Source organism: Ipomoea nil, unplaced genomic scaffold (assembly GCF_001879475.1).
Source record: "Ipomoea nil cultivar Tokyo-kokei standard unplaced genomic scaffold, Asagao_1.1 scaffold3321, whole genome shotgun sequence".
Lineage (NCBI taxonomy): Eukaryota > Viridiplantae > Streptophyta > Magnoliopsida > Solanales > Convolvulaceae > Ipomoea > Ipomoea nil.
This window is the reverse complement of record NW_017619749.1, coordinates 2,516,170-2,538,791: the sequence shown is the minus strand read 5'-3', so window position 1 is coordinate 2,538,791 and position 22,622 is coordinate 2,516,170. Positions and strand designations below refer to the sequence as shown.

The 22,622-nt window shown below is 35.8% G+C and overlaps 2 protein-coding genes across 3 annotated transcripts in view; both read left to right on the top strand.

Annotated features, from left to right (window-relative positions):
• LOC109170037 (amino acid permease 6-like) overlaps nt 1–10,171 on the top strand; it is a 35,339-nt gene extending 25,168 nt beyond the window's left edge. Inside the window, exon 8 of the mRNA XM_019318969.1 lies at nt 9,923–10,171. Within this exon, the coding sequence (XP_019174514.1) occupies nt 9,923–10,020 (98 nt within the window). The 3' untranslated portion in view covers nt 10,021–10,171. The remainder of the gene's footprint in view (nt 1–9,922) is intronic.
• A 7,222-nt stretch (nt 10,172–17,393) lies between these two features.
• On the top strand, nt 17,394–19,724 carry LOC109170036 (probable inactive poly [ADP-ribose] polymerase SRO2). 2 transcript variants are annotated; one of them, XM_019318967.1, is made up of 5 exons: nt 17,394–18,109; nt 18,140–18,596; nt 18,763–18,995; nt 19,072–19,211; nt 19,356–19,724. In XM_019318967.1, exons 1-5 carry the CDS (start codon nt 17,515–17,517, stop codon nt 19,449–19,451), a joined length of 1,521 nt encoding a protein of 506 aa, XP_019174512.1. In that variant the 5' UTR covers nt 17,394–17,514; the 3' UTR covers nt 19,452–19,724. The 2 variants fall into 2 exon arrangements, with proteins under 2 accessions (XP_019174512.1, XP_019174511.1); XM_019318966.1 differs by having other exon boundaries at nt 17,394–18,596.
• Nucleotides 19,725–22,622: the final 2,898 nt, after the last annotated feature.

Sequence of the window (22,622 nt, the reverse complement as noted above, 5' to 3'; positions counted from 1 at the left end):
TGCGTATGTAGGTGGTTGTGGTGGTTCATAATTAAGTACATGTTGACAATCAAGAAATATATAAATAATTATAATATAATTACTCTCACTTTTATTCTATTTTCTTTACTATTGATGTTATGTTGTTATTGATTTAGAAGGGGAAAAAAAAAAAAAGAATGTCACGATATGAGTTCATTGTAATCATTTATCATTTATAATACGTTAAAAGATAAATTTGAGTTATTTAGAGTTTAAAGATAACACATTATTGTAATTATTGATTATGATTTTAAATTTGGGATAATTATTGATTATGATTTTAAATTTGGGATGACAACTCATAATAACGGTCAACATAATCATACTATATCACATTAAGGACCAATCCTGTATTTTTAAAATGGGTAATTTTTTAAAACTAGGATATCACGTTTTATTTGTTTTTTTCTTTAAAATAATATTCAAACACAATTATTCGTTAAAATAATATAATTTTTAAAAATAGAAATTAAATTGGCTATGGGTTTGAATTGAGAAATTGATTCATACTATTATATTCTTTTTTTTGAAAGTCATACTATTATATTCTATTAATTGAGAAATTAAATTATTACAACCTCATGGTAAAGGCATGAAAAATTCATACTATTATATTCTATTTTTTTCCCTTAAATATTTATACTTTATTACTTTTCTCGTAGGCACCGCAAATAATTAATTTTTTGGTAATTACAGAAATTTATTTGATAACCGTCGAAACGTTAAACAATATAGGTGATGCAATTAAGCAAAGGTGCTTTAATTTGGGAGCACATTACGGTACTGTTTTTATTATTATTACATTATAATAAAAATATTTGTTATAATATTTATTACATTATTATAATATAATTTATTATCATAAGAGTACACTTAACATTATATTTTCTAGAGTAAGATATAATAATGATAATTACATAGATAATTAGATAAGGGTTATATAAAGAAAAAAGAATAATGGCTTTTCAAAAAAGAAAAAAAGAATAATGATAAATATATGGTAGCCATTGAGTATGGGTTTGAGTAATTAATTTGGACCCATGATATTTTTCATTTGTTTTTCTTCATTCTGCATAATTGACACCTTAACGTTTTTTGTTTTGTTTTTTGTTTTTTTAATTTTTATCGTAAGATTTAATAATGATAGTTAGGCAAACAATTATAATGATCATATAAAGAAAAAAAGGTTGAAGATAGTATGTTGTAATCATTAATTATGGGTTTGAGAAATTGATTTTGGAATTAAAAAAAAAAAGTGTTATAATATTTGTCATTTCATTTACGTACTTCATCAATCAATAAAAATGAAAGAAATGTGATAAGAGGCATTCAAAAAAAAAAAATGATAAACAACCACCCCAAGGAGGCAACAATTGCACTCACCGGTTGGACATATTATGTACGGGAATTGACACCCTTTTCACCTTTTTTAAAAAAAAAACAAAAAACAAAAAAAAATCTTCAAAATACCTATAAATTAATTGTAACCCGGCCTCTTACACTCTCTCATTTGGCTAAAAGTCTAATGAAAAATTTCCATTCAGTGCTCTAAGAGTACACTTATTATTTTTCCATAATAAGATGTAATAATGGTAGCTAGGTAGACAATTACAATGGATATATAAAGTATAAAAAAAAATTAAATATAATATTAGCAACCATTAAATATGGATTTAAATTTTAGGTGACATTGCATATTAACATTAAATGCAATGATCATATAATAACATTATATATTAATTACATTTTTTTAAAAGACCCTTTAAAATTAAAGATCACATTTTATTTGTTTTTTAGATTTGAATTAAATATAATTATAATCATGTGTAACGGATTTAAATGAGAGGATATTGATAATAAACGAATTCATAACCTTTATCGAAATTATACTTTACTCACATGATTATCCTTTTTGAGCTAGTTTAATACGGAGTATTGTGTTTAGACCTGACAATTATGGACACGACTCGTTAACATGACACGAAACCGAACACGAAAATAACGGGTTAGTGTCTAGCCTTAACGTGTCCCGGGTTGTTAACGGGTTGACCCGTTAAGGACCCGTTATTTTTCGTGTCTTAACGTGTCAACCCGTTAAACATATTAAGAACCCGTTAATATTGTCGTGTTAACGCGTTAACACGAACCCGTTTACCAAACCTGTTTATAACCCGCTAAAAATCATTGTCATTTATGTAAGAACCATTGTCATTATTGAGATTACAAAAGATATTATGTACTAAGGATGAATTTATTACATTAGGCCTAGATTCTACACCAATTATTGATGTTCAACAATTTGAAATTTGAATTTTGATTGTGTTCAATTTTATTCTAAAAACTTGTATGGACTCCTTTAATTATGATTTTTGGATGTTATTTTATTATGTTATGAATTGAAAATTTTTTAGTTTGTTTGATGAATTGAACTGTAGGTTTTATTTATTTATTTATTTTTATATATATAGAACTTAACTTTAAATTTTAGTACAGACAAATAACCCAGTTAACATCCTCTCTCTAGATTCTCTCTAGGGTTTTTGCGGTTTCTACTAGGGTTTCCTAGGTTTTTTTCCGACGAAGCTTTGTTTTCATTCTCTCCGGACGATGGCCGGTGATATTGTTATGGATGTTGAGTTGAATGGGCGAGAGGAGGAGCCGAATGCGGATGATGGGCGGTATGGTGCGGAACTGTCGGAGGGGGCGGACTTACGCCGAACGATGGAGGAGAGGCAGCAGGTACGGCGGACTGTTGGGGACGTTTCGGCGGGGAGGGAGTTCGCAAGGGGTGAGGCGGTGATGAGTCAGATACGGCAAATTGGGGGAAGGAGGGTGTGTGAAAAAGAGTTGCATGGGGGCAGTGTGTTGGCAGGCGGGAAGGGTAATTTGAATGGGGTTGGTATGGATGGTTTGGGTGGGGGAGACAGTTTGAATGAGGGAGGAAGTTTGAATGAGGGAGGCAGTTTGAATGGGGGGGATGGATTGCAAAGGGGGCAACGTGGAAGGGGGGATGGGGGGGTCACACGGCAACAGGGGGTAGTGGGGGGTGTGGCGGAATTGACGGATAGGTGGGCGGATTGGGCACTGCTGGAGGAGGAGGGTGCGGTGTTTATGCCGGAAGGGGAGGATGACGGGGTTGAGGGAGGCGGGGAGGGTGAGGAGGAGACATAGAGGGTGGTAGGGCGGTTTTTGACACAAAAGTTGATAAAACTTGATTTTATGCGGCAGGTGTTAGCGTCAGTTTGGCAGCCGGTGCGCGGGGTACAGGTGACGGAGATTCAGAGGGGATTGTTCTTGTTTGTTTTTTTCCACAAAACAGACATGGATTATGTGCTAAATGGGGGTCCCTGGGCTTTTGAGAACAATGCTCTTGTGTGTCGGGAGGTGTTGGATGGGGTGAATCCTGTGGATGTTAAGCTGGACATGATTGATATGTGGGTACAGTTGCATGATATGCCTAAGGGGTACACATCTCACGCAATTCTGGAACAGGCAGGGAATTTTCTGGGCTTATTTGTTAAGCATGATGAGCGATTCGAAGGGGCACCATGGTTAACTTTTCATCGTATTCGGGTGTCAATTTCGGTTGATAGGCCGCTTAGAAGGAGGATGAGGTTGATGAAGAGAGATGGGACAACAACATGGGTCAATTTCAGGTATGAACGGCTGCATAAGTTTTGTTACTTTTGTGGTTGTATGGGTCACTTGCATACTTTCTGCATACACGCTAGGGAGGCTGGAGTTCCGGTCGAAAGGTACCTGTACGGTCCGGATTTGCGAGCTGGTGGATCCCGGAGCGCTCCTAGAGCGGTTGGGGATAGCTGGCTTGTTCCGGTAGGCGGGAAACCACGACCACTGGGAGTCAAGCCACGTGTAGTGGATGGGGGACAGGGAAGTGGGGCTGTCGCACCCACGAGTATGTCTGAGGATGAGGTGGTGGTGGCTACGACAAAGCGCCGTAGACATGGAACCGATGGGGGAGAGGGAAGTGGAAACGATAAGGTAACAACCGCAGCTGTTTCAAAAAACTTGTCCATGGCGGGAGCTGGTGTCCAGCCCCGCCCATCATCATGAGTACTCTGAGCTGGAACTGTCGTGGCTTGGGCAATCCACGCACAGTTCGACAGATTGTGGGCCTTGCGTCCAGTAAGAAGCCTGATTTTGTGTTTTTGATGGAGACCAAGGTACCACGGATACATGCAGAACGGATCCGGGTTACGCTTGGCTATGAAGGTTTGTTTTATGTTGATAACGATGGTTTGAGTGGAGGAATGGCGCTTTTGTGGAAGAAGAATAATACGGTGAGATTTTTAAGCTATTCGCAGAGTCATATTGATGTGGAGGTAAGCTTGTTTAATAAGTTATGGCGCATGACATGCATTTATGGTATCCCCGAGCGTGGTAGGCGGGAGGAGACATGGGATTTACTTGGTACTCTCAAGACTAGATCCTTATTGCCTTGGGTGGTGATAGGGGATTTTAATAATCTACTATATCAGCATGAGAAGAAGGGGGGAAATCCGTATCCTAATAGTCTGTTACGGGGTTTCGGAGATGCTGTGGATGACTGTGGTTTGATGCAAATGCCAATGAGGGGCCATCAGTATACGTGGCAGAAGGGGAAGGGGACGCCGAATTGGATAGAGGAAAGATTGGATAAGGCTTTAATAACGAATGATTGGGGTCTGCTCAATGAGAATGCAATGCTGGAAAATATTCGAACTCGGGCATCGGATCATTCGATCCTATTCCTCAGTATTAATGCGATTTGCATGCCAAGGAGAAGGGGACCGCGAAAGTTCAGATTTGAAATGGCTTGGCTATTAGATGAGGGGTGCAAAGGAGTAGTAGAAACGGCCTGGCAAGAGGGGAGAACGGAGGGATTGCTGCACTGCCAGCAGTTGTGTGGAGAAAAGTTGATGCGGTGGGGTGGAGATCAGTTCCATAAATTTGGAAAGCGAATTAACCATCTGCAGCGGAGGCAAGATGCCATACGGAATAGACGAGATTTGGTAGCTCTCGTTGAGTACCAACAGATTGAGAATACCATGAAACGAGTAGAGGCCCAGGAGGATGTGTTTTGGAGGCAGCGGGCCAAGCAACACTGGCTACGCGGGGCTGATGCGAATACAAAATTTTATCACAGGTATGCTTCTGCACGCCGAAAAAAGAATTTAATTTCTACAATTAAATGTGATGCTGGTAACTGGGTGGAGGGGGATGATATGCATGCTGTTATACAGAATTATTTTGAAAATATTTTTGCCTCAAATGGACTGAGTTGTAATGATCCACTTTTTGGAGTCCTAACCCCACGAGTAACGTTGGAGCAGAATATGATGCTAGACCGCCCTTTCGAAACTAATGAGGTTAAAAAGGCTATTTTCTCAATGTATCCGGATAAGGCACCGGGGCCGGATGGGTTGAACCCGGGTTTCTACCAGCAATTTTGGGGGATAGTGGGAGGAGATGTATCTGGTTTTATAATTAATGCCTTGAATTCCTGTGTATTCCCTGAAGGATTGAATGATACTAACATTGTCTTGATACCGAAGAAAGAGATGCCTGAGACAGTAGCAGATTTAAGGCCCATCGCATTGAGTAATGTTATTTACAGAATTATGGCCAAAATGGTTGCAAATAGGATGAAAACATTGATGGGAGGATTGATCTCAGAATCCCAGAGTGCTTTTATCCCGGGAAGGCTAATCACGGATAATATCCTGGTGGCAGCGGAGGTGGGGCATTATCTGAATAGAAAGCAATGTGGTATAGTGGGATGGAGTGCATTAAAGCTAGATATGTCAAAGGCCTATGATAGAATGGAGTGGAACTTTTTGGAAAGGATGCTGACTGCTATGGGTTTTAGTGAGAAGTGGGTGAAGCTCATTATGATGTGTGTAACGACTGTTAATTATACTGTAATGATTAATGGTATAGAAGGGGGGCACGTAAAACCAACCAGGGGACTCAGGCAGGGAGACCCGCTCTCTCCGTATTTATTTATTATTTGTGCAGAGGCTCTCTCGATGATATTACAGTATGAACAGTTGGCAGGTTCAATACATGGGTGCAGAGTAGCAAGGGGGGCACCACCTGTATCACACCTATTTTTTGCGGATGATAGTCTCCTATTTTTTAAAGCAAATATCCAGGAGGCAGGAGTTATAAGGCAGTGTCTTGCAAGGTATGAGAAATTGTCAGGCCAGGTAGTGAATTATAATAAATCAAATATATGTTTTAGCAGAAATACCCAGGAGGCTGACAGGACACAGGTGGCGAATTGTTTGGGGGTGGTGCAAGCACCCAATTTTGGGAAATATCTGGGTCTACCATCTTTTGTAGGGAGAAACAAGAGAGCTGTTTTTTCGTATGTGGAGGAAAAAATCAGGCAACGAATTGGTTCGTGGAGTAAAAAGCTACTCTCTCAGGCCGGTAAGGAAGTATTATTGAAAAGTGTAGCACAATCTATGCCTACCTTTTCGATGAGTGTTTTTTTGTTACCTGAGACAGTTTGTCAGTCAATTGAGCGAACTATGAATAAATATTGGTGGGGCAATGGAAGAGAAAGGGGAATACATTGGAAGGCATGGGACAGGTTGTGCATACCAAAAAAGTATGGCGGTATGGGTTTTAAAGAGCTGAGGGCTTTTAATATAGCAATGCTAGGTAAACAGGCATGGCGATTTTTAACAGACCCAGAAACACTCGTAGCTAAAATCTATAAGGCAAGGTATTATCCCACAACCAGTTTTACAGATGCAACTATTGGTAATTGCCCGAGTTATTGTTGGAGAAGTATAATGGCGGCCCATGCAATGGTAGTCTCAGGGGTGCGAAGGAGGATTGGGAATGGACAGACAACCCTAATATGGGGACACCCGTGGTTACGAGACAATCCTAGCCCATTGATTCAAACAGAAATGCCACAGCAATTGAGAGAGGCGCGAGTTGCAGGACTAATTGATTCACAAACTCATACCTGGGATCCGCATATTCTGTCTGATTTATTTATTCCTGAAGATGTTGAGCGAATAAATATGATCCCTGTTAGTCCTGAGTATGAGGACTCATGGTATTGGATGAGTGACCTAAAGGGGACATATACAGTAAAGAATGCCTATAGGCATATTGTGGGAGATTATGAGAATAATCCAGCGAATTTTGATAAGTGGATCGCAATGTGGAAAATAAAAGTACCCCCGAAATGGAAAACTTTTTTGTGGAGAGCTATATGTGATATTTTACCAACAACCCTTAACTTGATATTTAAAAGGGTGGAGGTGGACCCAACTTGCCCAATGTGTGGTTTAGATCATGAAGATGTGTTCCATGCTTTAGTGCTCTGTGAATATTCTAGACTTGTTTGGGATATAACACAATTACCTAGTATTAATATTGTTGCAGACTCGTTTACAACATGGCTAAAAGGGGTTATGGCAGTCTTGACGGAGGAGCAGATCCGGTTAATGGTAGCAGTATTATATTATATTTGGAGAACCCGGAATTCAGCTGTCTGGAAGGGATCAATGATGCAGCCTACCCAGTTGGTCAGAGCAGCCACCGTAACACTGCAGGCGTACAGCACTGCTCATGTTGGCCGAACCAACCCGACACCGGCGACGGACCACGTGAATGGTCCAGGAGGGGGTGGTCTACGATGTTATGTGGACGCGGGTTTCCGGCACGACACGGGCGAGGCTACTTACGGTATGGTAATTATAGCGCCAGATGGCTCGTTTGTGGCAGCAAGGAATGGCAAGTTACCAGTTTGTTTTTCACCACTTATGGCGGAGGCTCAGGCATACAAGGAGGCTTTGTCCTGGCTACTTGAACGGGACACCACATCAGTAAGTTTACTCACGGATTGCATGGAATTGGCAGCGATATTCAGGCACCATCATACGCCGATACATTCGTACGTTGGGGTCACAGTTGACCAGTGCAGGACGTTTATGTCGTTTTTTAATCGTATTACTTTGGATTATATTTCTAGGCAGGTTAATTTACATGCGCATACTTTAGCTACGTTAGCATTTACTCAGGATCAAGCTATGTACTGGGATGCTATCCCACCTGACACTATTTCGGCTTTGATTCATTAATACAATCGCAAGATTGACCTTCAAAAAAAAAAAACTTTAAATTTTAGTTTTTTAAATATATTAATAATAATAGCGGGTTTAAACGGGTTTCGTGTCATATCGTGTCGACACGACTTGAAATCTGTTAATAAAACGTGTCTATTGTGTCAACCCGTTTAATCCGTTAATAAATCGTGTTCGTGTTCGTGTTCGTGTTAAAAATTTGAACCCGTTAACCATAACGTGTCGTGTCCGTGTTTAGCCTTATCGCGTTCGTGTCATTATCGTTTTGACCCGTATACACAAATTGCCAGGTCTAATCATGTTATTTGCATTTAATCTCCTCCCTCCCCATATAGAAATTAAAATTTCAGATTCCGTATAATTTTTTTGGTGGACCAATGTAATGTGTATCAAGTTATGATAATAAAATTCAATTTTCACACCATATTATATGTAGACTAGACTAGAATCCAATTCCCCAAAAAGGAAAAAATAATCATTCCAAGTCATAGGAATAAAAATTATTTAATATTAAAAAACAAAGTTAAATATCCCCAAACCAATAAGAATAATCTTTAAAGAGATCCTACATCTTTTTAATATTCACCGATCAATTATATCCTAAAATGTCTAAAATATATTCATTTTCATTGACCTTTACCCTATGTCGTGCATGACATTTTAATACTTTGAATTGAATTGAGTTGAATACAATAAATAAAAATCGTCTGAAGTAGTTGGGTAGTCACCGGTGAATTGTTAATGTAACCGTAATTTGATAAATTATTACTCGCACGGACTTTGCTCACGTTTAATAGACAGTATTTAAGAGAAGAGATCAATGTTCAAACCTCTACAATAATCTCACCCATTAGTACTGGTTATACATATATATTTGCCCCAAATGCTGCATCTGCGTTTTATCTAAGGCTGATTTCCAAGCTGATGATCTCGCCTCCACCACCAAAGGTGCAGGCGTTGCAAACTCTGTATAGCTCATTGATGGTTAGTATAGTTGAATTTTTTGATGCTTAGGTTTTGTTCAGTCAAAGATATCTGAGAACTATACAGTAAGTAGAGTTAATATTGGTTGAAAATTCTGGTTTGCGTGCTTAACTTTTTCTTTTTTGTTTTCCTTTGATATGTTTCACAGGCTGGGAAACTTGGGAATGATGGTTTCATGAGAGAACTAGGATCAGTAGTTGGGGATGAGGTGCTGCGCTCAACTATTCGGGAAATTCGTGGCTGAGAGAGATTTTTTTAGTTTTAGTTGGAAGGACTTTGAATTTCCTATAATTGAACTCCCAAAAAAAGAAAAAGAAATCTTATACTAAAACATGTAGAAGTAATGGATGATAGGAATCTTAGAGGCAAAAGCCTTAGAGAGAAACATAATCTAGCTTTTGAACTCTAAGAGATCTTTTATTTATTTGTTGTAGAATTGAAAAACTTCCTTGTTTTCTTTGTTATAGTGCAACATTTGAACTTCTTTACTTATTTGTTTGGAACTTGAAAGTTAGATAATTATTACAGAGCAAAGAAAAAATACTGAATTAACCAAAAAAAAACAAAAAAAGTAACAATTTGCGCCCAGCAAGCACGTAGAGTGCACGCGCCCCAACTGGGCACGACTTGTGTTTTCACGCCTGAGTTAGGCGATATTCTAATCATGTGGGCCTCACAAAATGACAAAAACTTCAAAATTACAGAAGGATCTTGCACCCTCTCTCTCTTTCATCCATGTTGGTATTTTTTGTCTAAAAATTATGAATAATCCATGCTCTCAGAGCATCATCAGAATATGCAAATAGTGAAGAATTCTTGGGTTGTTTCCACAGGTTTTCTGTTAGCCCATCTTCGGGTTGGTGGAGTCACGCAGCAGCCAAAAATGGGGGGGAGAGCAAATTCATAACGGCGGAATACACAATCAGGGTTCCATACTTGGGAGCTTACAGGGTGAACTTCTTCTGGCTGACATGGAGGACGGCGTACGTGATAGTCACGGCGGTGGTGGCCATGATCTTTCCCTTCTTCAATGACTTCTTGGGGTTGATCGGCGCCGCCTCATTCAGATGTTGTTAAATATAGCATCAGTCCGTCCAGCGATTGCACATACACACCTGTTGGGCAGCATTTGTGCAATCAATGTGCAACTTTTCTCTCTTTTTTTTTTTTTTTTTTTTTTTTTTTTTTTTTGGTTATTGTTGTTGTTGTCCGAAAATTTCATAATGTAATAATGATAGTTAAGTAGACAATTACAATGGTTATATAAAGTAAGTAGAGCACTAATGATCGATTATATTAATTTAGGAGTCCGAATTATATAACCCGATGAATGAATGAGTTATTATAACAAATAAGGATTGAATTGCCGTAAACAATAATATAACGATAATAGTGAACGAATATACATCACGGGACAAATATTGTATTAATCGTGTATAAAGTGCAATTACAAAGACAAGAATCATATGTAATAACAAGATAAGCTAAGTAGGTGGTTGTGGTGGTTCATAATTAAGTACATGTTGAGAAGCTATAGAAATATATTATAAGTAATTACAATTACTCTCATTTTTATTCTATTTTCTTTACTATTGATGTTATGTTGTTATTGATTTTGAAGAAAAAAGAATGTTACGATATTTTTCATTTCGTCTTCTTCTTATAATAGAACCAAAATATGTCGTGCGGACTATTGCAGATAAACAAAATTTATCAAGTGCTCATCTTTGAATAATGGAGGCGGATTTCTCTCGTCACCTAAAATAAAATAAGCAAGCAATGAAAATTTTACTCCATAAGCACATTTATCACTTTCCTATAGTAAGATGTAACAATGATAGGGACATGCATGCGCTATATATATAAAGTAAAAATTATTTTGAGTTTATTGTAATCATTTATAATACGTTAGGAGATAACAGTCTTAGCTTAAATCTTCAGGCCAGCTGTTCCATCCAAAAGAGATATCTACAACTCAGCGAGGGAATTAATCATTATATTTGATGGTGAAAATTTTGAGTATATCAAAAAAAAAATAATACGTTAAAAGATAAATTTGAGTTTACGTTAATGTAATTATTGATTATGATTTTTTGTTTGGGATGACAACTCATAATAACAGTCAATACAATCATGACATATCACATTAAGTACTAACCATGTCTTTGTAAAATGGGCAATTTTTTTAACTAGACTATCACGTTTTATTTGTGTTTCCTTTAAAATAATATCAAACACAATTATTCATTAAAATAGTATTTTTTTTTTGAGAAGAAAATGTATAAATTTTTAAAAATATAAATTAAATTTATATATAAAATACCCACTAGGTGAATCAAAACCATCATCCTGATTATAGATGGGTAGATAGTATATTGAAAATATAGGTACGCAAATTATGGTAATTGTAAATTAAATTGGTGGTTGTGGTGATCCCATTATGGTGCATTCAAAATTCAAATATGTAGGTAGGGAAGAGTAATTATCAATTTGAGTAAGTAATCCATAAAAAAAAATGTTTTGCTTCATTTCTTCTTTGAATCAAATCAATACAAGTGACATAATTGTATTGGTTCGAACGGTAGTCAAGCGATATAACTGTGGCTTTCTCAAATGAGATGTCAATATAAACAAAAACTACAGTGTAACTGATTTAATAATACTAAAAAAAATCAATACAAGTGGAAACTTACCGTTCACACCATAATGTTACACTTGAGGGGTGTTTGATTGGATGGAAAACAATTTCTACAGAAAAGGTTTTCTTAAATGTGGAGGAGAATGTTGTTTGGTTCATGAAATTCAATTTCCTTTGAAAAATACTCCTAGAAATTAAGGAAAACAAATTCTATGCACAATGGTGAATTTGGGAAGAAAATATAACGTGGTTCCACTATTATACCCTCATGATAAAAGCATTAAAAATTTAGATTATTCTATTATATTATTATTATTCTTTTTTTTTTTTCCTTAAATATTTATACTTTATTACATTTTCCATAGGCACGGCAAAGTAATTAACTTTTTGGTGCATTCAAAAAAAAATTAACTTTTTGGTGGTTACCAAAACGTATTTGGAAACCACCGAAAGATTAAGCAACATAGGCGATGCAATTAAGCACCTTTCGTAATGTGTTTTGGTATTTCTTTTATTACGGTGTTGCTTTTATTACATTATAATAAAAATAATTATTATAATATTTATTACATTATTATAATAAAATATGTAATCATAATATAATTTATTATCATTATTATCCTTATGAGTATGTATATTGGTATTTATATTCATATAATTTCTTATCATTCTAAACAATGGAACGCATCTTCCTGGTAATTTAGTTTTCATGAAATTTTAATTTTATTCCTCATCAAATATTTTATACGAACTAAATGGACTGGTAAAGTAACATTTTTCTAGAGTAAGATATGATAATGATAGTTATATATATATATATATATATATATATATATATATATATGGAAGGGTTCAGGTGCGGTAAAAGCTTCCCGTGCGGTCGTGCGGTTGGATGCATCTTCAATATTAACATGGCGCATCTTAGGTATACAAATCATCAGGCACGTTAAGCACACAAACAAAGCATCTTAAGAACACAAATCACTCACATTAAGTACATAAAGCACGCACCTTAAGCACAGAATAAAGCACACTAAACACAAAACCCACGCACTTAAGATTTTAAAATGGCTCATATTAAGCACAAATTCACGCACATTAAGCATAAAATTCACGCACATTAAGCACAAACCTTACGCACATTAAGCATTAAACTGACGCACTTTAGGTATTAACTCACACACTTTAAGTTTCCACAACTACTGACATTAATCACTAACCCCACACACATTAAGCACACACCCCACGCACATTAAGCACAAATCTCACGCACCTTAAGTACAAATCACACGCACATTAAGTCCAAACCCAAACACATCAAATTTACCGAGATGCAAAATTTACCAAAATGCCACCGCATTTTTTAATTTAATTTTGATAATCTTGGACGTTGATTTAAACGAGATGAATGACTCAGATTAAACCGCACAACCACACCTGAGGTGCCCACCTGCACTAGAACCCACTTCTATATATATATATATATATATATATATATATATATATATATATATATATATATATATGTGTGTGTGTGTGTGTGTGTGTGTGTGTGTGTGTGTGTGTGTGTGTGTGTGTGTGTGTGGGGTAGCCATTGAGTATGTGTTTGAGTAATAATTTGACAAAAAAAAGTGCGCAACAATATTTTTAATTTGATTTTTTTTTTCATTCAGCAGAATTGGCACCTTAATATTATTTACTGTAAGATTTAATAATGATAGTTAGGCGGATAATTACAATAATAATAATATAAAGAAAAGGTTGAAGATATTATGTTGTAATCATTAATTATGGGTTTGAAAAATTGATTTTGGAAAAAAAAAAGTGCTAATTGCATTTGTTATTTCATTTACTTCATTCAATAAAACATTAAAATGAAAGACATGTGATAAGAGACATTTAAAAAAGCATACGCAACCACCCCAAAGAGGCAACAATTGCACTTACCCGATAGACATTTTATGTGCGGGGAATATAATGACACCATTTTCACCTCTCTCTCTCTCTCTCTCTTTTTTTTTTTTTTTTTTTTCAAAAAACCTATAAATTAATTGTAACCCTCTTAGACTCTCTCTCATTTGCCACATAAGCTTCTCTTTCCTCAACATATACTAAAAGTCTAGCAAAAATTCCCCTTTAAATGATCTAAGAGTACACTTATTATTTCTCTATAATATATCAGATGTAATACTGATAATTTGGTAGACAATTACAATGACTATAAAAAATTAAATACAATATTAGCAACCATTAATTATGGGTTTAAATTTTAGGTGACATTGCATATTAACATTCAACACAATAATCATATAATAAAGTTATGTACTAATTACATTTTTTTAAAGGGCTATTTAAAACTACATATCACATTTTATTTTTATTTTTATTTAAAATTATATCAAACACAAGTAAATCATGTCTGACGAATTTAAATGAGAGGATATGGATAATAAACAAATTCGTAACCTTTATCGAAATTATAGTTTACTCATGATAATCCTTATTAGGCTAATTTAGTATTCACTTTATCTGCATTTATTCCCCTCCCCCCTATAGAATTATCGAAATTATATTTTACTCATAATAATCCTTTTTAGGCTAATTTAGTATCACTTTATCTGCATTTATTCCCCTCCCCTTATTAGGCTAATTTAGTATTCACTTTATCTGCATTTATTCCCCTCCCTCCTATAGAATTATCGAAATTATATTTTACTCATGATAATCCTTTTTAGGCTAATTTAGTATCACTTTATCTGCATTAATTCCGCCCCACCCCCCAAATATTCAGATTCCGCATGATTTCTTTTTGGTGGACCAATGCAATATGTGTATCAAATTATGATAATAAAATTCAATTTTCACACAATACACACACACACATGATTTACCAATTATAGAAATTTAATTAAAATATAATCAACAATTAAAGTAATTATATAATGATTTTAATGCCAAGACCTTGTGGTCTAATGGCACCAAGATTACATTTTCATATGGGAGGTTGTGAGTTCGAGAGCTTCAGTGTAAGTGAAAAAAAAAACTACATTGTAATAGAGTTAATAATATTCAAAAAATAATAATGGTTTTAACAAAATGATAGTTAAAGAATAGGAAAAAGATAGATATAGGTGTATGATAGAATTATGAAAGTTAGAATTAAATAGTAACTTTTGTCTAATAAGAATGTAGTAGGGACAATTTTATCCATTATAATTGAAGTGTACAACATTTAATGAAAAATGTATGCCTTTATTTGTATACAAACATAAGTATTGACACAAATGTGTCTATAGCTTTTTTTTTTTTTTTTTTTTTTTTTTTTTTGAATGTAAATGTGTCTATAGCTTAATGGGTAAATCTCTTACTTTCTAACTTATATATCTATTATAGATTTCTTTAAACTGAGTACTGATCAGTACTTCGGATTAAGACCGAACCGAACCAATGCGATTCGGATTACCTGAACTGGAATGCCAGCCCTAGTGGTGATCATGGGGCATTCAAATATGTAGGTAGGTGAGTAATTATCAATTTGAGTAATTAATCCATCAAAAAGGTGCTTTGCTTCATTTTCTTTGGATGTAAAAGTCTAATGAAAATTCTCCATTGAGTGCTTTAGGAGTAGACTTATTATTTTTTCCATAATAAGATGTAATAATGCTAGTTAGGTAGACCATTACAATGGCAATATAAAGTACAAAATTAAACATAGTATTAGCAACCATTAATTATGGGTTTAAATTTTAGGTGACATGCATATTAATTAACATTCAACGATGATGATATAATAACGTTATATATTAATTACAATTGCTTTTTCTTAAAATGGCCGTTTAAAATTGAAGATCCATTTTATTTATTTTCTTTAGATTTGTATTAAACACAATTATGATCATGTGTGATAGATTTAAATGAAAGGATATTGATAATAAACGAATTCATAATCTTTATCGAAATTATATTCTATTCACATGATTATTCTTTTTGGGCTAATTTAATACGAGTATCATGCTATTTCCATTTAATCTCCTCCTTCCCTATATAGAAATTAAAAAATTCAGATTCCGTATGATTTTTGTTGGGTGGACCAATGCAATATGTGTATCAAATTATGATAATAAAATTCAATTTTCACACCATATTATAGGTAGCCTAGACTAGTATCCAATCCCCAAAAAGGAAAAAATCATTATTCTAAGTCATGGGAATAAAAAAAAGGGAAAATGGCACTTTTTACCCCTATGTTATATACTTATAGCACTTTTTTCCCCTCAATTATTTATGTAAGCACATTAGCCCCCTCAATTATTTTAAAAGTGGTGATTTTCCCCCCTAATATATTAAATTGACATTTCTACCCTTAAAGTAAACATTTTATTTATTTTACTTCTCCAACAAATTATTGCGTATATGTAGCAATTACCACGGTTCGGTTCGAACTGAACCAGACACTATAGCAATCGAATTAAAAGTTTTCAGTTATGATTCAAATCTAGAACCCAATATTTGGATTTCAATTTATTAAATTTAAGAATAAAAAAAACTGGATCATGAACCGGCGGTTCCGGATCCCGTTCGCGATTTTGAACCGTCTTTATTTTAAAATTTTATTTTTTATTTTAAAATAGTTTAAATTCAACAATAAATGTATTTTATTTTTTCAGTTCGGAACATGAACCGGCCATTCCAGTTCGCGATTTTAATAAACTCTAAATATCGCGTTTTGATTATAAATTGTAATTGGAATATTTTGGTTTGGTTACTATAGTATCTGGTTTGAACCAAATTATAGTAATAATTTATTGGAGAATAAAAATAAATGAAATATTTATTTTAAGGGTAAATATGTCCATTTAACATTTCAGGGAGAAAAAGAGCCACTTAAATAATTGAGGGGGAAAAAGTGCTATAAGTATATAACATAGGGGGAAAAAGTACCATTTTCCCTAAAAAAAATATTCAATATTAAAAAACAGTTAAATATCCCCAAACCAATAAGAATAATCCTTAAAAGAGTTCCTACATCTTTTAATATTCACTGATCAATTTTATCCTAAAATGTCTAAAATATATTCATTTTAACTTAACTTTACCATATGTCATACATGACATTTTTAATACTTTGAATTGAATTTAGTTGATTACAATAAATAGAAACTGTCTGTAGTAGTTAGGTAGTCACCGGTGAATTATTAATGTAACCGTAATCTGATAAATTATTACTCACACGGGCTTCACTCACGATTAATAGATAGTATTTAGGATAAGATATTAATGTTCAAACCTCGACAATAATCTCACCCATTAGTAATGGTTATACATATATATTAATTTTAATTTGACCAAAAAAAAGAATAAAAAATTATCCTGGAATTTCTTTGGGCCGAAGAAATCTAAAAAAGGGCCGAATAAAGCCCAAATTATGAGGATTGCTAAATGCTGAGTCATTAATATTAATTGCAACCTAATCCGCTGGATAGCAGCTCCTTCGTCTAGAAGTCAAGGAGGGATCACGGTTTGAACGTTCGGTGTGAAATTCCTCATTTGCCCTTAGTATGCACGCCAATGTTGCTGTGCCCATCAACAGAATCTATAAATAGGGAGGCGGCAAAACTTTCTTCTTCAGGAGTTCTGGGTGTTCAGTCCTCACAGAGCTTCTCGTTTGATCTTTTGTACAGAGGATCTATAAATAGAGAGCGTAGGTTTGTTGTTGTTGTTTTTAATATTTTGTTTTTTTCTCTCTCTCTCTCGAATTCGGCCATGGATTTGAAATCGAAGGATGTGAAAGTGACGGCGAAAGCTGTGGTGTCCGGTAAGGAGGAGACGGAGGAGGAGATCGGCGTCGTTTCGCGCGTTGTAGATAGCGGTAGGATTGCGGTTACGATTCCGGTTTCCGTCCCCGCGAAACTCGTGTCGTTGGGGCCGTCATTTGCTCCGGCGCAACTGCTGCTTCAGAATTACTCGAATTTCAAGCGGAGCGGAGAACCGGCCCGGTTCATGCGATACGTTGAGGAATCGTGGGTGGACGTTGAGGCGGAGGTTTGTGAGGCAGTGAAAGCGGGGTTTTCGAAGGGCGTTTCGTCTGTCGAGACTGAGATTGGAGGCTGGAAATGTGTTACCGACTTGCACCGAATGATCGAAGTCAATCTGGACACTGGGGCTTTCCGATCGGTTGCATGGATTGATGTGAACGGTATGTGCTTTTTCCCCAAGTCTCTCGTTTGCTCCCATGACGGTGACAATGGTTTGGTTAATTTGGGCGAGGACCCAAAGAATGAAGTTGTTGGGAATGCCAATGAGAGCCAGTACTTGGTGCAACAGAAACTTGAAATTGAGATTAACTTTACTGATGATTTGCAAAATGAAGCGAACCCTGATAACGAGGCGAAATTAAATAAGCGAAAGAGGGAGATGATAGAGCCTGAGGGAAGTTCATCTAACGAAAAAAGGAAAAATGTCCAAGAGTGTGAATTTGTTTCCCCCAGGTGGCCAAATACGAGGGTGATGGGAGAGCAGGAGGTAGGGTATCAGATAGTGAGGAGTTTGTTTCTCCCAGGTATGGCAGCTGTGGGGCCAGGTGCTATGGTCACTGCCATTCATCAACGTTTGAGGAAACGTGGTTCGATGGAGAGAGCTGAATATGATGCTTTCCGGATGCAGGCAGGACTCGTGAGACAAGCTAGAGGAAACACTGATGTTGTTTTCGCATGGTTTGGAACAACAGTACAGGGGGTGCAGAGTATTATGACTCATGGATTTGGAACAACAACTGGAGTGATGTCTGGTTTTGGGCTTCTGGGTGTTGGTTTATACTTGTCACCTGTTCGATCACCTCGAATGAGGTATGCACTATGCAGTCTTTGCATAATGAAAATATTTTAGGTGCATGGGAGGTTATTAATATTTGGATGTTGGGTTGGTTACATTTGGTTTGACACTTTGACATGTTATTCTCTGTTTTTTTAATTCTATGTTTTTAGTCTTTGATCTTTTTGGTTGTCTCTTTAGTGCACTGACGGCGCAAGTAGATGCAAATGGTGAAAAACATTTAGTTTTGTGTCGAGTTATACTGGGAAAGTGTGAAAAGATTGAGATAGGTTCTTTGCAATTGAGCCACTCAAGAATGGATTTTGATACCGGGGTGGATGATCTGATAAATCCGCAATGGTATGCAGTGTTGCGTGCCAACCGTGTTATTCCAGAAGGTGTTCTTAGCTACAGGCCTGCTAATGTAGTGCCGGGTAATTTCTTTGTTTCTTGGTATTTACTTGCATTGAGCATTGAGTAGTGTTACATATTTCAAAATTGATTTTATAGGCCGTTTGACTGCTGTTCCATCTCGCATGTTTGCCCCAAATGCTGCATCTGCCTTTTATCTAAGGCTGATTTCCAAGCTGATGATCTCGCTTCCACCACCAAAGGTGCAGGCGTTGCAAATTCTGTATAGCTCATTGATGGTTAGTATAGTTGAATTTTTTGATGCGTAGGTTTTGTTCAGTCAAAGATATCCGAGAACTCTACAGTAAATAGAGTTAATATTGGTTGAAAATTCTTGTTTGTGTGCTTAACTTTTTTTTTTTTTCCTTTCATATGTTTCACAGGCTGGGAAACTTGGGAATGATGGTTTCATGAGAGTACTAGGATCAATAGTTGGGGATGAGGTGCTGCGCTCAACTATTCAGCAAATTCGTGGCTGAGAGAGATTTTCTTGGTTTTAGTTGGAAGGACTTTGAAACTGCTATAATTGACCCCAAAATAAAAAAATAAAAAAAATCTTATACTAGAACAAGTAGATGTAATGGATGATAGGGATCTTAGAGGCAAAAGCCTTAGAGAGAAACATAATCTAGCTTTTGAACTCTAGTGATATTTTACTTTTGTTGTAGAAGTGAAAAACTTCCCTGTTTTCTTTGTTGTAGTGCAACATTTGAACTTCTTTACTTATGTGTTTGGAACTTGAAAGTTCTCTCTCCCGACTTATTTCATATGCTTGCAACTTGTGTGAGAAAAACTGGGTGCATGCAAGATCTTTACCTCTCACCGTATTATTGGGTTTACAGACATGAGTGCATGTCTTATGTGCAAACCTTATTTAACCATATGAATGCAAGTAAAGTTCTCTTTTGTTTGTCTGAAAAAGGAAGGCCAATAAAGAAACATAGATTACTTGCTGAATTTGTTTGTCTATACACATATAGACTGACAACTATTACAGAGCAAAGAAAAATAGTAAGAATGGCCTTCAGGTAGGAATCTCACTTTCATTAATATCATTTTAATTAATAAATTTGGGCAATTAGTGGACTTGTTGCTGTTTTACCAAGTGGAAATTGCAATGCTGCAATTCAAGTTATGATTGATTTCAAGAAATGATTTGATGTTATGCTTGTGTCTCTTTTTGTACAGACAAACATACACATGTATGTATATGTGTTTATATATGTATATGCATATGTATATTTATATCCCTACTTAAATTTGTTTGATAAACTCTGCCACTGTCCATCTACGGATATAATAAGTCTTTGTTGTGTTTCTAAACCTTTGTCATGGAAGAACATTTGTGCATAGGTGAAACTTTAATATTTGACCTTACTCTTACTATTTTTGTACATCAAATTCTTGACATTACTATCAAGCTTTTCTGGTATGTAATACTGCATTCCATTCATTAGAGTGCTCTTGTAATAGAATTTGAGTTCTCCATGTGCATTGCCATTTATTTTAATGCTATTTTTAGAAATTCCCCCCATGAGTCTTTTTCGTTTTGTGTTGATTCTGTGTGACTATGATTGAAGACAATTGCTATATTCTATAGAATTATTGGGGATTTGTAATACAATTTTAGAAAAAAGACAACTTAGCTAAAATATCTTTGGCTATAGTGTGTGCATGGATGAATTTTTCGATGGCAGGCTAATGGAGTAAATATGCAAAGAGGGTTTTGTCTTCAGTTACAAGTTGAAGCTGCAAGAGATGCAACGGGACATTCACCAGGTAGAAGATGCTCTCCCTCTTTGTTCTCTCTTCAATTTGCAAGCTTTTTGTATGCACAATACGTAAGAGTTTAGTTGTGGCTTGACATGTTTACATGGTTTAACTGGAATATAGGGAAAGGCAAAGTAAAACCCTTACTCTGTCAATACTTGAAGTCGTGATGTTGCCTGTATATCATCCTGCTTTTGTTGTGCTCTATGAACCCCTAATTTCCTATTATGACAACTAATGAAGTTATAAGTTGATTACTTGGGAATGGATCATGACTAATCCAGTCAATCATTGTTGTTTTTGGTGTAATCTAGTAGGCTCTAGAAGCTCTCTTTTTGTGTATGTAGTGCTGTGTGGAACCAGGAAATGCTAATCTGAGCCATAATATCAACTGTAGTTTTCATGGCATCCACTTGTTGAGGCGGCCCCAGCTTGCATAATGCATGAGCAGAATGAATCCTCCAAATATGGAGGAAACCTATTGGGGAGATACGACAAACCTTGGTTCTGCACTTGTGCTTGTAAAAGGTGATCATCTATAGTGCAATGAGCATTTATGAATCTCTTTTGCTTTTGGCCCAATGACTAAAAGCATCCATACTTTTGCAATAAGCATTCTTGCTGAGACTGGATTCCATGAAGCATAGTAACATATATACACACGCGCATGCACAGGCTTCACATTTCCAGCCACCTCGTGGCACACATGATGTGTCCTGTGGAGAATTAATGATGAGATGTTGCGAGTTGGTTTTTAGGTATGCTATCACTTATGCGATTTCATGAGAAAGAATTTGCAGGAGGAGAGAGTGACGAGGACTATAAACCAAGGCAAATTGCAAGTGCGAGGGGCCTCCTGGTTGCTATCACTGCTTGCCACTTCACACTTTCTTTATACTGTTGGTGGTGGCCTGGTACTGTCTTGTAAAAGAGAAAGGTTGAATTGGAACGTGTTACAGGAGAAAAATCCCAGGTCCATGTTCACCATTCCTTTTACGGTTTTACCTCCTTTACCTGTTTAGTTAATTGAATTGAAAAAGGTAAATAGTGTTCTTTTTATATTATATCATTGTCATTTTCCTCTCTAAAAGTGGAATATTTTGGGCATGTTACATGTCCTTTATTGGTGTATCACAAATATGCTATGGTAGATCTTTGGTAAACAAGTTATGTTGAGTAGAAGGATGTATCATATATGTTAGTATTAGGTAACAATTTAAGACAGGTAGAGTTGTCAACGGGCTAGCTCGTTATGTTAGTATTAGGTAATAGTTTAAGATAGGTAGAGTTGTCAAAATGGGCTAGCTCGTTACGGGTTGGGTTCAATCTTAGCATATTTAAACTGGATTGGGATATTCAACCCAACCCGTGTAGCCGCGGGCTAAAGACGGGAAGCTTATGATTGTCTCTATTTTGGTCAGTACAATGTAAGTGAAATAGAATTAAAATTTCTAACATGAAAAAAAAGTGAATGTTTGTCAAGAATAAAATCGGGTGGGGGATTCCTCGTCATGGATGACTGGATGACTAGTAGACACTCGACACTAGTTATCGTAATTTATATCTCCTCAATTTTATATGGTCGAAAGCTATGGAGGCGAGGGACTTCGCCTTTTGAAGGTAATAATTATCAAATGTCATCAAGTATTTTATGCAAGGGTTGATCTAAGAAGATGCAAAGTCTTTTGTTTCACCTGGGTCTTCCTTCATATGACATGTAGTGACCTCTCTCATAGGTCATGAGATCGAGCCTCAGTGGAGGCGTTGTTGACTCTGTGTGTTTTATTAGATTGGGAAAGTATGTTTGAACCATACTACAATGTAATAGAGTCAGTAGCATTAAAAAAAAAAAGATTGAACAAAAACTAAATTGCAATAAT

Coding starts and splice junctions, on each gene's coding strand:
- LOC109170036 (XM_019318966.1), top strand. CDS start 17,515: ATGGATTTGAAATCGAAGGATGTGAAAGTGACGGCGAAAGCTGTGGTG. Junction 18,597..18,762: donor GTTCGATCACCTCGAATGAG/GTATGCACTATG, acceptor TTGTCTCTTTAG/TGCACTGACGGCGCAAGTAG. Junction 18,996..19,071: donor GCCTGCTAATGTAGTGCCGG/GTAATTTCTTTG, acceptor TTGATTTTATAG/GCCGTTTGACTGCTGTTCCA.